The sequence below is a fragment of the Megalobrama amblycephala genome, linkage group LG2 (assembly GCF_018812025.1).
Source record: "Megalobrama amblycephala isolate DHTTF-2021 linkage group LG2, ASM1881202v1, whole genome shotgun sequence".
In the NCBI taxonomy this organism is placed as follows: Eukaryota; Metazoa; Chordata; class Actinopteri; order Cypriniformes; family Xenocyprididae; genus Megalobrama; species Megalobrama amblycephala.
This window is the reverse complement of record NC_063045.1, coordinates 53,910,322-53,926,314: the sequence shown is the minus strand read 5'-3', so window position 1 is coordinate 53,926,314 and position 15,993 is coordinate 53,910,322. Positions and strand designations below refer to the sequence as shown.

The 15,993-nt window shown below is 35.0% G+C and overlaps 1 protein-coding gene across 1 annotated transcript; it reads right to left on the bottom strand.

Moving 5' to 3' along the window:
* Positions 1-2,608: 2,608 nt before the first annotated feature.
* On the bottom strand, positions 2,609-15,774 carry LOC125262699 (transmembrane protease serine 2-like). The gene is made up of 13 exons (XM_048181513.1): positions 15,727-15,774; positions 13,653-13,911; positions 10,830-10,922; positions 10,631-10,747; positions 10,364-10,493; positions 9,743-9,841; positions 9,229-9,272; positions 5,828-5,987; positions 5,586-5,755; positions 4,764-4,859; positions 4,475-4,617; positions 4,203-4,355; positions 2,609-3,225 (listed from the first exon to the last, which is right to left on the bottom strand). Exons 1-13 carry the CDS (start codon positions 15,772-15,774, stop codon positions 3,217-3,219), a joined length of 1,521 nt encoding a protein of 506 aa, XP_048037470.1. The 3' UTR covers positions 2,609-3,216.
* Positions 15,775-15,993: the final 219 nt, after the last annotated feature.

The following is a 15,993-nucleotide window of genomic DNA, read 5'->3' as shown; positions in this document are numbered from 1 at the left end:
AAAGCTTCAAGTCTTGTGAAGACATAATATGATTGAAAATTAGATATCAAATTCCATTCGCACATTTAAACATGCCGTGATATCACTTTAGGCTTCACATCACTCAATCTTATTGGTTCTCTGGTAGCTTCTATCTGAAATTGATATCAAATCTGCTGTTTGACCATTTTTATGGTCCTTATAGCCCATTATTCACTTTTATTGTATAGAAGTAATCAGATGGTACTTATCTTAATGTTGTTTCCCAGAATTCCCACAGATTCCACAAATATGATCAGCCTCATGTGAGGAACCTGGATGTTAAAGTTTAAAAGGCATCTATCTTTTATAAACACCCAATTCATAGACTAGAAAATTAATATTAGAAATCTAAAAATTAGTTTCTATATTACATTATTATTATATATTATTTCTACTCACTATAGTAATGTACTGTTAAACATATTTATGTTTTATTTAATTTTAATCAAATTTTTATTTATTTACATTAAATTAAAAATAAATACAATTTTGATTAATTTAATCTAGTAGACTATTTGTAATCACATTATTATTTTATTTATTTTAATCTAATTTATTTATTCACTATGTATAATTTATTTACTTAGTAATGTTCCAGAAGACAAATAAAATAAAATAAAATAAAATAAAATAAAATAAAATAAAATAAAATAAAATAAAATTAAATTAAATTAAATTAAATTAAATTAAATTAAATTAAAATCCATTTGACATTTGTCAAAATCAGCATTACTGGTTTGGATTAGATGTTCTCAAAACCTCTTTTACACATTTTTAAACAAAATGAATAAAATATTTATTCATTAATTTATTTTTAATCTAATGTATTCATTCACTATGCACAATTTATTCACTTATGCTCCAGAAGACAATAAAATAAAATAAAATAAAATAAAATAAAATAAAATAAAATAAAATAAAATAATTTAAAAATAGTTTTAAAATCCCCTTCAGTGTCAGTGGTTTGGATTAGTTTCTGTTTTCTGTTTTAGACAAAAACAAAATGTCTTTTTTCCCCTCTGACTTGTATGATTAAGATGAATGATTGATAAGAATGAATGAGAACCTAAGCTGAATAAATCCATTTCCTATCTGAATAAAATCATTTCCTTGGCAATAATATATCCTTTAAAGTCTCATTCATTCACTCATTCTTGTAACTAAGCTCTCATGCAGCCCGAGTCAGGCCCGAGTGGACTAAATCAGCATGACATTTTTGGGTTTATGGACCTCTCAGCATATTTTTCTCTGTGTGAAAAAAAAAAAAAAAAAAATCACAGGAAGCAGGTTTGTTTGTCAACACACCGTGGGTTCCCTGCCAACACTTCCCTCTTACAGAGCCCGAGAATAAAGCTGAAGATGAAATGGGTTCCCAGGCTGCCGTGTAATTGCACAGCCCTTATGTTGAACCCCTTGAGCATTCATTCAAATGAGGCCGTAATTGCCACATCTGTTAACCCTCTGAAGAGCCGTCAGCCGAGTGTCACGCATCTGCTAATTGGTACAAACAGGTAGCAGACGCTGATCTCCTCCACTGAGCATCTGCCGATTAGAGTCGCAAATTCAATGAGCGGTGATTAAAGGTCCTGCTAAAATGGCAAAGGAGAGGTTTAAATACTGCTGCTCAATATGCTATAACACTTCATAACGGTGATTAACTGAGAGCCAGGAACCGTGAGGGCTCTGTGGGTTGGTGTAAATTCATTTTTTTTAGGCGTGAAGAAAAGCTGAGGAAAATGGGTCATAGGAGTTTTACTCCTGTGGTTTGGTCAGCTGATTGTGAACCTTAATGCTTCATAAAGCCATAAAAGATATCTAATAGGAGGCTCTCTGAGTTATCCATCATTCAAATAATCCATTCGTTTACAGTCACAGATAATAAACAATATAATAATACATATACTTATAATATAATATATTGTCCTCAAATTATATTAATATTCAAGTTCATATTAAAAAAATAATCAAAGATATAGTAATATCAATGTTTCTTGTCAACTACACTACACATACACAAACCTAAACAACATCACATATTTCATGCTACACCTTTGAACTGTATTATGTTTTTATATTTATATTTTATAAGAGTTTATATATAAACGTTACTATTATAATATGTATCAAAAATGTACCTTTACAATATGTATCAAATAATAAAAATACCCAAAGTCATATATAAATTTGTTATATATATTTCTCAATGTGTATATATATATATATATATATATATATATATATACTGTACATATATATATATAAATAAATAATGCTTGTATTTGACATTTTTACATTTAAACATGTATATATTAATGGACTTATATAAATGAGAGTACTATATTTTCTTTACAAATTTTCTTTATATGACTTTTGATATGAATATATTTTGAGGAAATAAGTAAATAGTATTTAGTAAGTTTATATGGGCTGTAGACGTCCAGTGGCGTGATGTCATGCTTCATTTAAAATGTTTTAAAGAGCATTTTGCTTTTATAATTATTATACGTGCAGCTTTTATGACCTCATTGTAATTCAAAGACAAGTAAAAAATGTATGTTTATAGAAAATCATTTAATGTGAAGGCAAAAACAGTGATTAAAAATGTTGAAATGTATGCAGTCAGAGGACCTAGGATATATACTTTCCCTTATACATCTGATGTTGTTAAAAACAAGTGCAGCTATCCATAAAGCTCTGTATTAAAATAACTCATTTGCAATACAGTCTGTCAGTCCACAGTGCTGATGGGAGTGGTTGTATTGCCCTATCACACCCTGTTATATTGTCAAATACAGTAAGAATGTAAATATGAATTGTTGCAATAGCAAAGAAACCCAGATGAAAGAAATTTTTCCAGTGACGTAGGACAGCATCATCAGGTACAGATTTTTATGTATTACATTTGTACAATTGTGTTCTTTATATAAAACATACATCAAATAATGTGAAAAGTGCATATTCAGCATTCACTTCATTGGCACTAAATAAATGGTTCTTTTAGATTTATGTGAAAACATTGAATTGAATGAAAACAAAAAGTAAAATAAGTAAAAACAAGAATACAAAAAAAGTCTCCTGGACACGGTCAGTTTCATTGGTTTGGATCAGTTGCTCTTCTCAAAACTTCTTTATATATATATATATATATATATATATATATATATATATATATATATATATATATATATATATAATCTAATATTTCTGAAAAAGAATATAAAGATGTGTTTTAATAATAATACATATGAAAAATTAATTGTATATTTTATAAAATAATACATTAAAGCTACAATATGTACATTTTTCGCTGCTAGAGGTCACCTATTCAAAACAAAGGCATAGGTTGATGACGCCGAGTTTGAGCGCGGAATTTTGGGAGTTGTCATCTTCACCTCACAGCCAGTGGAAAAGAATCGGGACGGGACTCGAGCAGGAATCATGTTCATGGATGAGATTATTAACGTTATAGTATGAAGCAGTGCAGGGCCGTGATGTTGGAGCTGAACGAGGCTGCTGGAGCGATTGTTAATGAGAGACAAACGCAACACACACCTCGCGAGCAGCGGAACTTATTATGCTGCAGTCGCCAGCGCCGCTTCTTCCGGTCAAGCATATGAGATAACACAGCACTGTTTATCATATTAGATACATTTGAGTGTGTTGAAATTGTTGTTATAACGTTACTCTGTGAAACACTTGTTGCACACTGCAGTAAGATGGATCAATTTTAGAATATCATAATAATAAATACTGGATGGCTTGTGTTGATAAATGGCATGCAATTCATTTTAAAACGTATTGTATGATGAAGAAAATGCTGTATTACTGTTACTAAAAATATCTATAAATGTAACCAAACAGTTGTTCCCTTCTCTAATAAAACATGTAATATATTAAAGCGTGGTTTCTACAAAATAAAACCGGAAACCGAGGGTAACAAGGGTATGACGCCATTGACAGACAACTCCCTCACACGTCTCGTATCCTTGGTTAAAATAACGATTTTCTCACACTTTACAAATAGTTGCATTTGGGATATTGTAAGTACTAAACTGAACAAAATATATAACACTGGCCTAGTGGTTTTTGAATATTTTGCTGCAAAAATGTTACATATTGTAGCTTTAATAATAATTTAACATTTTCTGTGACACAGTTTGGATTTTTATTTGAATTCTTACCCGCATTTGTTCATATATCCAGTCAAGGAAGTAGGTCACATTCCCGTAGACTCCGGGCTTGTTCCTGAGAGCACATCCTTCACCCCAGCTAGTGTCCCCAACCAGCCACCATAGAGAATTCTCCTTTGTGACCAGAGGACCCCCACTGTCCCCCTGCGTGGAACAGCACTTATTGAATTTGGTCTTTAGCACATATTCATTTACAGTACTCTGATTTACTCTTTAATGATCGAGCAGCATCTAATTGTATTTAAATAGAGTGTGATTCTGACCTGACAGGAGTCCACGCCACCCTGCAGCTTGCCAGCACAGATCATGGTGTCTGTTATTTGTCCGTTATACACCTGTGGGCTGTTACAGATCGTTCTGTCGATTAGCTGAATTTTGGCTTCTTGTAGGGTTTCTGGGGAAGATCCTTGAAGAAACAAAGAATTAGCTTGTCAAGCTTTTCAGTTTCTGAGATTTTAAAGAGCTGAAATTACTTATTTTCTGTGCGATATTATTCATTGCACATGCATTTGGATCTCTGTGTGTTTTTGTACAGTTAGTAAAGTTTCAAACCTCCTTCAGACAGTGTACCCCATCCAGTGATGTAACATTCTTGAGGAGCAGAGAAGTACATGCCTTTATTTGGCAAACACACTGGCCTGACGTTCGCTGAAACAAGATACACACAAAACAAAATTGAAATTGCCATCATCTGAACCTTTCTTCTGTAAACACAAAAGGAGATATTTTGCAGAATGTTCAAGCTGCTCTTTTCCACACAACGGAAATTGTTGTTCACTCTGTTAAACTATTCTGAACAATATCTTGATGGTGAGTAAATGATGATTTTTGGGTGAATTGTCTTTTTATATATTAAACTTTCAAGTAATACACTTTGCTTTTGAGGAAATTTGATCAGAGCTAGCTTGAAACCAGTGGTGTTATTGTTAACTAAAACTAAAACTATTAAAAAAAAGAAAAGAAAAGATGGAAAGATGCAAAACTTTAAAAACGTAAACAAAAAATGAAAATGTTGACTTGGTGACTAACTGAAATAAAATAAGCTTACAATGAAGTTCTAAAATAAAAAATAAATTAAAAAAAAAAAAAAACGAAACAGAAATATGTAAAAAAAATCAATAATAATAATAATAATAATAATAATAAAATATAAAAGCACATATCAGAATTACTGAGTTAAAGTTAAACTAAAATTAAAATGAAAACTGAAAATATAAACAAAACCTAATTCAAAATAGCAATAAACACTATAATAGTACACAAATAATACTAAAATAACTGAAAAAAAAAAATGGGAAAAAATACTTTGATTATTATTAAATTATAATAACATTTTTATATTGGCTGGGAAATAAAGGTAAAATTCAGTCTTACATGTAATCGTGAGTGGACGTTTTAGCTTCATCAGTGCAATGTCATTATCGCTGGTTCTCGGGTTATAGTCGTGCTTGACAATTCGGCTTACAGAATTGCCGGTGGCGGACCGCATCTCGCTACGAGTCAGATATCCAGCATACACAGTCAAGTCCCTTGCATTTGAAATCCTACACAAGTTTGTCATTTATTAGAGTTCATCATAGCTTGTTAAATGAGATGGACTAAATGAGAGCACTTACTCATGAACACAGTGAGCTGCAGTGACGATCCAGTATGGGGTAATGATGGACCCGCCACAATGCCATCCAGAAGCTTGCAGGCTGACCTGCCATGGCCACACCCCCTTCGAATTCACCGTGCTTCCACCCACGATTCGGCTCCTGCTGCTCCGTCCACATTCTAGACAGAATTCAGAAAACAGCATCAGTATATTTGTAAATTTTATTTTTTATATATATACAGGTGCATCTCAATAAATTATTTTTTTTTCTGTAATTTAATTCAAAAAGTAAAACTTAAATAAATTCTAGATTTATTAGTAAAATATTTCCAGGCTTTTTTGTTTTCATTTTGATGATTACAGCTTGCTGCTCATCAAAATAAAAATAAAAACAGTATCTCATTATATCTTATTAGAATATTTAATTTCAAGTTACCCTTCTCAGGGTATACATACTGGGTTTAGGTCAGTAATCCCAACAGCAGTCATGAGGAAGTCTGCTGACTTGACAGTTGTCCAGAAGACGATCATCAAGACCCTCTACAACGAGGGTAAGCCACAGAGGGTCATTGCTGAAAGAGCTGGCTGTCTGCAGAGTGTTGTGCCAAAGCATATTCATGGAAAGTTGATTGGAAGGAAAAAGTGTGGTAGGAAAAGGTGCACAAGTGAAAGGAATGACGGCAGGCTTGAGAAGATTGTCAGGCGAAGCCGATTTAAGTACTTAGGAGAGCTTCGAAGGGAGTGGACTGAAGCTGGAGTCAGTTCATCAAGAGCCACCACACACAGACGTCTTCAGGAAATGAGCTACAACTGTCACATTCCACATACCAAGCCACTTCTGAACCAAAGAGAACGTCAGAAGCGTCTTACCTGGGCTATGGAGAAGAAGAACTGGACTGTTGCTCAGTGGTCCAAAATTCTCTTTTCAGATGAAAGTAAATTTTGCATTTCATTTGGAAATCAAGTCTGGAGGAAGAGTGGAGAGGCACAGAAACCATGTTGCTTGAAGTGTGAAGTGTGAAGTTTCCACAGTCAGTGATGATTTGGGCTGCCATGTCATCTTCTGTTGTTGGTCCACTGTGTTTCCACAAGTCAACAGTCAATGCAGCCATCTACCAGGAAATTTGCTTCCTTCTGCTCACAAGCTTTATGGAGATGCTGATTTAATTTTCCAGCAGGATTTGGCACCTGCCCACACTGCCAAAGGTACCAAAAGCTGGTTCAATGACCATGGTGTTACTGTGCTTGATTGGCCAGCAAACTCGCCTGACCTGAACCCCATAGAGAATCTCTGGGGAATTGTCAAGAGGAAGATGAGAGACACCAGACCCAACAATGCAGATAACCTGAAGGCTGCTATCAAAGCAACCTGGGCTTCCTTTACACCTGAGCAGTGCCACAGGCTGATTGCCTCCATGCCACACACTGATGCATTAATTCATGCAAAAGGAGGCCCAACCAAGTATTGAGTGCATAGAAATGAACATACTTTTCAGAAGCCTGACATTTCTGTTTAAAATATCCTTTTTATTGATTTTATGAAGTATTCTAATTTTTTTGAGATAGTGAATTGGTGGGTTTTTGTTAAATGTGAGCCAAAATCATCACAATTAAAAGAACCAAAGACTTAAAGTACTTCATTCTGTGTGCATTGAATTTATTTAATACATGAGTTCCAAAATTTGAGTTGAATTACTGAAATAAATGAACTTTTCCATGACATTCTAATTTATTGAGATGCACCTGTATATTTGATTGTTTTATTGCATAGCACACTAACAAAATAAGGAAAACACCACCAAACATAAACTAATAAAAACACACACAGACGTGGACAAAATTGTTGGTATCCTTGATAAATATGATCAAAGATTACTTTAAAAATAAATCTGCATTGTTTATTCTTTTGATCTTTAATTCATAAAATGAGAAAAAAAAATCTAACCTTTCATTGAAAAAAAAAAAATTGAAAGTGGGGAGAAACTCACATTATGAAATAAATGTTTTTCTCCAAAACACGCTGGCCACAATTATTGGCACCCCTAGAATTTGTAATTTTTTATGAGAAAAATATCTCTGAAGTAAGTATTTTGGAGAAAAACATTTATTTCATAATGTGAGTTTCTCCCCACTTTAATTTCAGTTCAATTCAATTCAATCTTTTTGCTAATTTTTGAATTAAAGTTTAAAAGGATAAATAATGCAGATTCATTTTTACAGTCATCTTTATTAAGGGTACCAACAATTTTGTCCATATCTGTATATATTATATATATACTGAACAATATTTTTCAAAATTTCTCAATTTTTCTCTCAAATATTGTTCACAAATCTGTCAAAATCTGCGTTAGTGAGCACTTCTCCTTTGCCGAGATAATCCATCCACCTCACAGGTGTGGCATATCAAGATTAGACAGCATGATTATTGCACAGGTGTGCTTTAGCCTGGCCACAATAAAAGGCCACTCTCTAAAATGTGCAGTTTTACTATATTGGGGGGTCTGAGGGGGGGTCCAAAAACCAGTCAGTATCTGGTGTGACCACCATTTGCCTCCTGCAGTGCAACACATCTCCTTCGCATAGAGTTGATCAGGTTGTCGATTGTGGAATGTTGGTCCACTCCTCCTCAATGGCTGTGTGAAGTTGCTGGATATTGGCAGGAACTGGAACACGTTGTCGTATACGCCAATCCAGAGCATCCCAAACATGCTCAATGGGTGACATGCACGGTGAGTATGCTGGCCATGCAAGAACTGGGATGTTTTCAGCTTCCAGAAATTGTTTACAGATCCTTGCAACATGGGGCCGTGCATTATCATGCTGCAACATGAGGTGATGGTCGTGGATGAATAGCACAACAATGGGCCTCAGGATCTCGTCATGGTGTCTCTGTGAATGTGCCATCAGTATGATGCTCCTGTGTTCGTTGTCCATAGCATACGTCTGCCCATACTATAACCCCACCGCCACCATGGGCCACTCGATCCACAACGTTGCCATCAAATGTGAGCATTTGCCCACTCAAGTCGGTTACGACAACAAACTGCAGTCAGGTCGAGACCCCAATGAGGACGACGAGCATGCACATGCACTTTTTATTGTGGCCAGCCTAAGGCACACCTGTGCAATAATCATGCTGTCTAATCAGTATCTTGATATGCCACACCTGTGAGGTGGATGGATTATCTTGGCAATGGAGAAGTGCTCACTAACACAGATTTAGACAGATTTGTGAACAATATTTGAGAGAAATAGGCCTTTTGTGTACATAGAAAAAGGCTTAGATCTTTGAGTTCAGCTCATGAAAAATGGGGGCAAAAACAAAAGTGTTGCGCTTATAATTTTGTTCAGTGTAAATACAAAAAAAGAACTAAAATAATTAAAAAAAATAAACATAAAAAATAAAGAGATGGATCTCACCAATACATCTGAGTGCCACGAATTTGTTTGATGGACAGTCTGAACTGAATTATCATAAGAGAAATATAAAAGATTTTTAAACAAGCTGATAATAGGGGAAAACATTAACCAATAATTAATGTAAAAACTGTAATAAAATAACCAACTGTGTAAAACCTAAAAAATATGAACTGTATAAACAGTCTGTATAAAACTGTGGTAACACTTTACAATAAAATGTATTAACAGTAGTTAATGCGTTAACTTATAAGAACTAACAATGAACAAAATATTTTTACAGCATTTATTAACCTTTGATAATGTTATTGGTAATGTTGTAATAAAAATGTTCATGTTCATGTTAGTTCACAGCATTAACTAAAGTTAACAGATACAACATTTGATCTTAAAAATGTATTAGTAAATGCTGAGAATAACATTAAGATTAATAAATGCTGTAGAAGTGTTGTTCAGTGTTAGTTCATGTTAACTAATGTAGTTAGCTAATGTTAACAAATGAAAACTTGTGACAAACCTTTTACTGAGGAAACTTGTGGACATATTGAGAGAATCTGTCTCCACCAGCATGTAGTCCAGTGATCCAGAGTAAATATTGTAACCAACATACGTGTTCCTGAGAGATAAACCACAAACAAACACAAAGCACATATTACAACTCATTCAAACCACATTCAAAAATTTGAGGCCAGTTTGGGGTCAGTAAGATGTTTTTGAAAGAAATATCTTGTGCTTAACAAGGCTGCATTTGTTTGATAAAAAAAAAACAGTAATATTGTGAAATATTATTACAATTTAAAATAACTTTCTACATGTCACATGATCTGAAATCATTCCAATATGATGATCTGCTGCTCAAACATTTATTATTATTATCATTATTGAAAACAGTTGTGCTATTTTTGTGGAACCCATGATCCATTTTTCTACAGGATTCTTTGATTAATGGAAAATGAACATAATTTTTTCTGAAATAGAAGACTTTAGTAACATTACAAGTTTCCTTACTGTAACTTTTAATCCTTTTTTAATGCATCTTTGCTTAATAAAAGTGTTAATTTCTTTGGGGAAAATGCTAGTGTATGCCACACTCTTTTAATTGTAGTACTTCAACTGAGATGAATTAAACTATAATTACCTTTTGTATCCGATCTCCTCACATGCTTGCTTTCCGAGGTCATCATTCCATTCATCTGAACACACATACTCCCAGTTTTGGCTCACATTTGTGTACATCTGAAGAAGGAAATTAGATCCATACAGACGAACTGCAAAAACAACAACAAAGAAAGAACAGTAAAGACACATTCATAACTGTATACTGGGTTTACTAAAGATGGGCATCATCGAATGGTATCATGGTCACGGTTTAACATGATGGATCATATGCGTGAGGAATTCTTACAGCAACGAGCTTCATCTTCTCCCGACTGACAGTCCAGCACACCGTCACACCACTGTGAATAGCGGATGCATGTGTTATCAGTTTTACAGAGCCGCCCTTGCAAACACTCAGACGTACCTGTTGGTGCAGACAGAGAACATCAGAACAAGAAACAAAAGGGAGGATGTATTGTATGAAAGCCAATGAGAGAGTTTCTTACCAAAAAACCAAAGTACCCCAACTATGATCCCAGCAATGACCAGTAGGATGATGACTGTGCCAATGATCCATGCCCATTTTCTTCTGTTGGAAGCTGTCAGAGAATCAAAGTTCATAAAAACAAAAACTCAAAAAAACATTAAATACCTTAAATGCCCTTTAAAATGCATTAAATATTAGGGCTGGGTATAGACCACTATCGATTCTTAAATTCCATGAATCAATCTTTTAGTCTGTGCTGTTTTCAGGTAATGCGTGATCAAAACATTATTTGTAGAGTACCTCACCTCCCATCCAATAAATCACATTAAGCTTTGTGCTTTGTTACTTTTGATAAGCAACAAAGTCTCAGCTCTGGGAATTTTATAATGAAATTCAAACAATAAATACCATTTTGGCCAGACTGGTTCTAGCTTTGAGATGCAAGTTGGACTTGTTGAGCTTCCTGCTCAATTCTGTCACAAATTCAACAATGCGTTTTTTGTTTTTTTTATAATGCTTCAAAATTACTCTCACATGTCTATTATTAACATTAGAAATTTATGAATAATTAGCTTATGTTCTTTTATATCTGTTGGTGGCAGGGATTAAAACAGCTGTCTTACCAGACATCAACCCACCCCCCACACACAATAAAAAGAATATAGGCTGTTATTATATTATATTATATTATATTATATTATATTATATTATATTATATTATATTATATTATATTATATTATATTATATTATATATTTGCTCGGGTAAGCTGGGTAACACGGGTTCGTTCCTTTATTTGAAACGCATGTTAGTAGGTGTAAATGGTAATGCGTCTTTTTGGCTGACTATTTGTGATTGAATCACCGAAAACAAAACTTAATACTGGGTGGAAACAGGGCATCTCTTTCAAAGGTGTCAGGGAGCCGCTATGTGCGGGCTACTCCCGAAACTTCCAGGAAAGGTGGGCTGTCTGTGATAGCAAGTGGCCGAAAAGCATGGCTGAATCTGAAATCGCCCCCTATACCCTCATTCAATATTATTCCCTATATTAGTTCCCTAATACAGTTCACTTGAAGGAAAGACTGAAAAAGAGTGAGTGAATTTTGAGTGAATTGCTGTTTAATAATCATTTGAAACAGCTCCAGTAGTAAGATGAAAGGATTTATCTTGAATTCTGTCATGGAAATTATGTATAAACCTTAGATAAACAATTTAATAATCAATTCAAAATGAATGCATACCTGTAGGCTATTATATTACGCTGTACGTCGTAGACGAGCGGTTTGTAAAATGAATGAATAGACCACTTTGGAGCAGACGTCACAACTACGTCACTTGCAGCTGCGCGCGCATACTGGTTGCAGAAAAATAGCGGTAGCAATAGAAGGAAAATGTGCAAAATCCACAGAATAAGAGAAAAATGTTTTGTTGTGCCTCTGGATGTTGGAATCGGAATGCAAAAAATATAGTCTTCATTTTTAAAGAAAACCATCGTTGAAAACGTCCTTTGAAGCTAAACGGAGACGTTTCACAGACTGGACTGATGACACCTGCAAGGATTAGTCTACTATTAAAGCAGGAATTTGATGTAAACAGTAAGTCTACATAATATTTACATATGCAGTTCAGAGGACATACATACATAGCAGTTACAGCATGAAATAATTATAATTAAAATAATTTAAACCTATAATATTTTACATAGATAACTTTTAAACATAATAATTTTTTATTTCACAATTCTGACTTTTTTTTTTCTTGCATTTGCGTGTTTATTACTCCCAGTTCGGACTTTATAACTCGCAATTGTGAGTTTATTTCACAATTCTGAGGGGGAAAAAGTCAGAATTGCGGGATAAATTGCAATTCAGAAAAGACAGAATAACGAGTAGGCTATATCTCACAATTCTGTTTTTCTTTGTAAGAAATGTGAGATGTAAACTCAGATTTGCGAGAACTAAAAGTCAGAATTGTGAGATATAAACTCGAAATTAACATTTTTTATTCTTTTATTTCGTGGCTTCCATAGACTTCTACTGCTCAACTGTCATTTTCTGCAACCAGCTAGGCTCCGCCCACAATAAACGTCATCGCTGTTTGCAAACACCAAATTGGTCTATTGATGGATGATTCAGCTGCGGGAATTCATTCGGCGCGTAACTCTCACAGTGCATTCTGGGTATTCTCTAGCCATTGAGTGTACATCAGTTGTACACTCGTTATTGCAGGGCATTGTGGGGTTGAATGAGTGCACTCAATGTCCACTAAGGTTTCGGAAACCACTCAAAATGGCTGTTCCCTCAAATTTAAGGGTATAGGGGGTGATTTTGGACACAGGGCATGATCTCCCTCAAAATATGGTTAATATTTGGTGTGGAGCCGAGCTTGGTTTTGGCTCTTTAATGTGACGTGACTGATCACTGTAGCAACCTGCAACGCCCCAGTTAAAGCGAAGCAGTAGCATGTAGTGCACATGAACTGATAATCTCATCATCTTTACTACAAGTTATAGCACAAAATAATTTTGGCTTCACATGCTCTAAGAAATATCAAAAATACGAGTTTCCAGTGTAAAAACTGCACATAAACGCCCACACATTTCAAAAGCTGAATGCAATGAGCTTGTAATCAGGACTTCAGAAGTGAGAATTATCACATTTCCGACAGCATGTGAAGGCAGTATGAATAAACATCATCAGGTATGTTGAAAGAAACAATACAACTTATCCAAATTCGGTATCACGTCTCATACAATCACTCAATTGGTGTTTAAAGTGCAGAAAGACACAAACAATTTTAAATGATATGTGGCGTATTTCAGTGCCTTAAAAAGCATTAAATACCTGTGTGAACTATAGCATCACTCTGGAGTCCAGGTGTGGTCATGTTGAAGGTATTAACAGGTGCTGTTTGAGGAGCATACTGATGGAGGCTCTGAGGAGAGCATCTCTCTGAAGGGTATGGTGGAGAGGGATTTAGAAACTGTGGGTTTTGGGGAACAGGGATCCGAGGTATAGTTATTCCAAAAGAAGGCGGAAATGGAGGAGGCCGCTGCTCCTCATGTTGGAAACCACGGTTCACATGAAAAACATAGTCGTGGATCTGAAAGAAATTAGGGTTTTGTCAGTTTCTCAGGTTCAAACGATTTTACTTCCATATTGTGAAGTAATTCAGCGTGAAAAGGATATTTAACATACACAAGATGCATCACTATTCTAGACAAGTGTCCATGTTAATTAATTGCAGCATGACTAACAATAACAATGTAAACTATTCCAGAAAACAACTACATATTAAATGAATGTTCATTATTTGAATAATACTACTACTTACTTTTAATGATACTATAAAGACTAAGTGAGGGATTTAAATGCCTTAATACTAGTAGCCTTAAATTAATCTGATAAACATGTCAGTTCAACATTTTACATGCAGTAGACACAGGAAATGAGCTTTACTTGTTTTTATCTTACAATACTGATAAAAATAAACATTTTCATATTTCAGATTTCATTAACTTTAGTCCAAATGTCCAGTAAAGGATATTTGACATTGAATACCCAGTACTGTTGTTCCCTTTAGAGAAAAAAAATAACAATGTTAATTGCTGATGCTGAATATAAAATACCATAATAACAACAACTATTATTAAAAAATAGTATTATTATAATAAATAAAATGTGTCAGGAGCTATATAATATTCAATGTTAATATAATATTAACAGTGTCAATTGCTGAATATCAAATACCATAATAACAATAATTAAATGACACTGAATATTACATAGTTCTCACCACAAAAAAACACTAGTATTTTATTGCATTCAAATCTAACTTACTTTCCTTTATAAAAATTAAAAAACCTTCATGATGATTCATTCATTAGGTTCTCCTTTGGTCAGGATAGTTAATGCTTTACAAATATGTGTCAGTATCTGACAAAGAATCCTGCTTCCTGAAATCACAGGCAATCAAATGACATCCAAATGTGGCAGAAGAGAATAAACATGCTTAGACAGAACTTAAGCGAGAAAAATAATGAATTATGCCATTACCATATCTTCATTCTCCATCTTTAGCCTTTGTTTGGACTGTAAAACTCAATCCAAAAAACTCTAGAACTTCAAGCTCAAACAAAGATCTGCTGTCTGAACATACAGCAAAATATAGATTATTAGTTTCAGAAACAGTAATAGATCTGTATGAAATGACTTCTGCAGATTCTCTCTGACTGATACATAATATATTATAAATTATAATTATATACACCGATCAGGCATAACATTATGACCACCTTCCTAATATTGTGTTGGTCCCACTTTTGCTTCCAAAACAGCCCTGACCCGTCGAGGCATGGACTCCACTAGACCCAGGTGTTCTGTGGTATCTGGCACCAAGATGTTAGCAGCAGATCCTTTAAGTCCTGTAAGTTGCGAGGCGGGGCCTCCATGGATCGGACTTGTTTGTTCAGCACATCCCACAGATGCTCGATTGGATTGAGATCTGGGGAATTTGGAGGCCAAGTCAACACCTCAAACTTGTTGTTGTGCTCTCAAACCATTCCTGAATCATTTTTGCTTTGTGGCAGGGTGCATTGTCCTGCTGAAAGAGGCCACAGCAACCAGGGAATACTGTTTCCATTAAAGGGTGTACATGGTCTGCAACATTGCTTAGATATGTGGTACGTGTCAAAGTAACATCCACATGGATGGCAGGACCCAAGGTTTCACAACATTGCCCAAAGCATCACACTGCATCCACTGGCTTGCCTTCTTCCCATAGTGCATCCTGGTGTCATGTGTTCCTCAGGTAAGTGACGCACACGCACCCGGCCATCCACGTGATGTAAAAGAAAACATGATTCATCAGACCAGGCCACCTTCTTCCATTGCTCCGTGGTCCAGTTCTGATGCTCACGTGCCCACTGTTGGTGCTTTCAGTGGTGGACAGGGTCAGCATGGGCATCATGACTGGTCTGCAGCTATGCAGCCCCATACGCAACAGAATGCGATGCACTGTGTATTCTGACACCTTTCTATCAGAACCAGCATTAACTTCTTGAGCAATTTGAGCTACAGTAGCTCATCTGTTGGATCGGACCACACGGGCCAGCCTTCGCTCCCCATGTATCAATGAACCTTGGCCGCCCATGACCCTGTTCACCACTGTTCACTGATCGGTGTA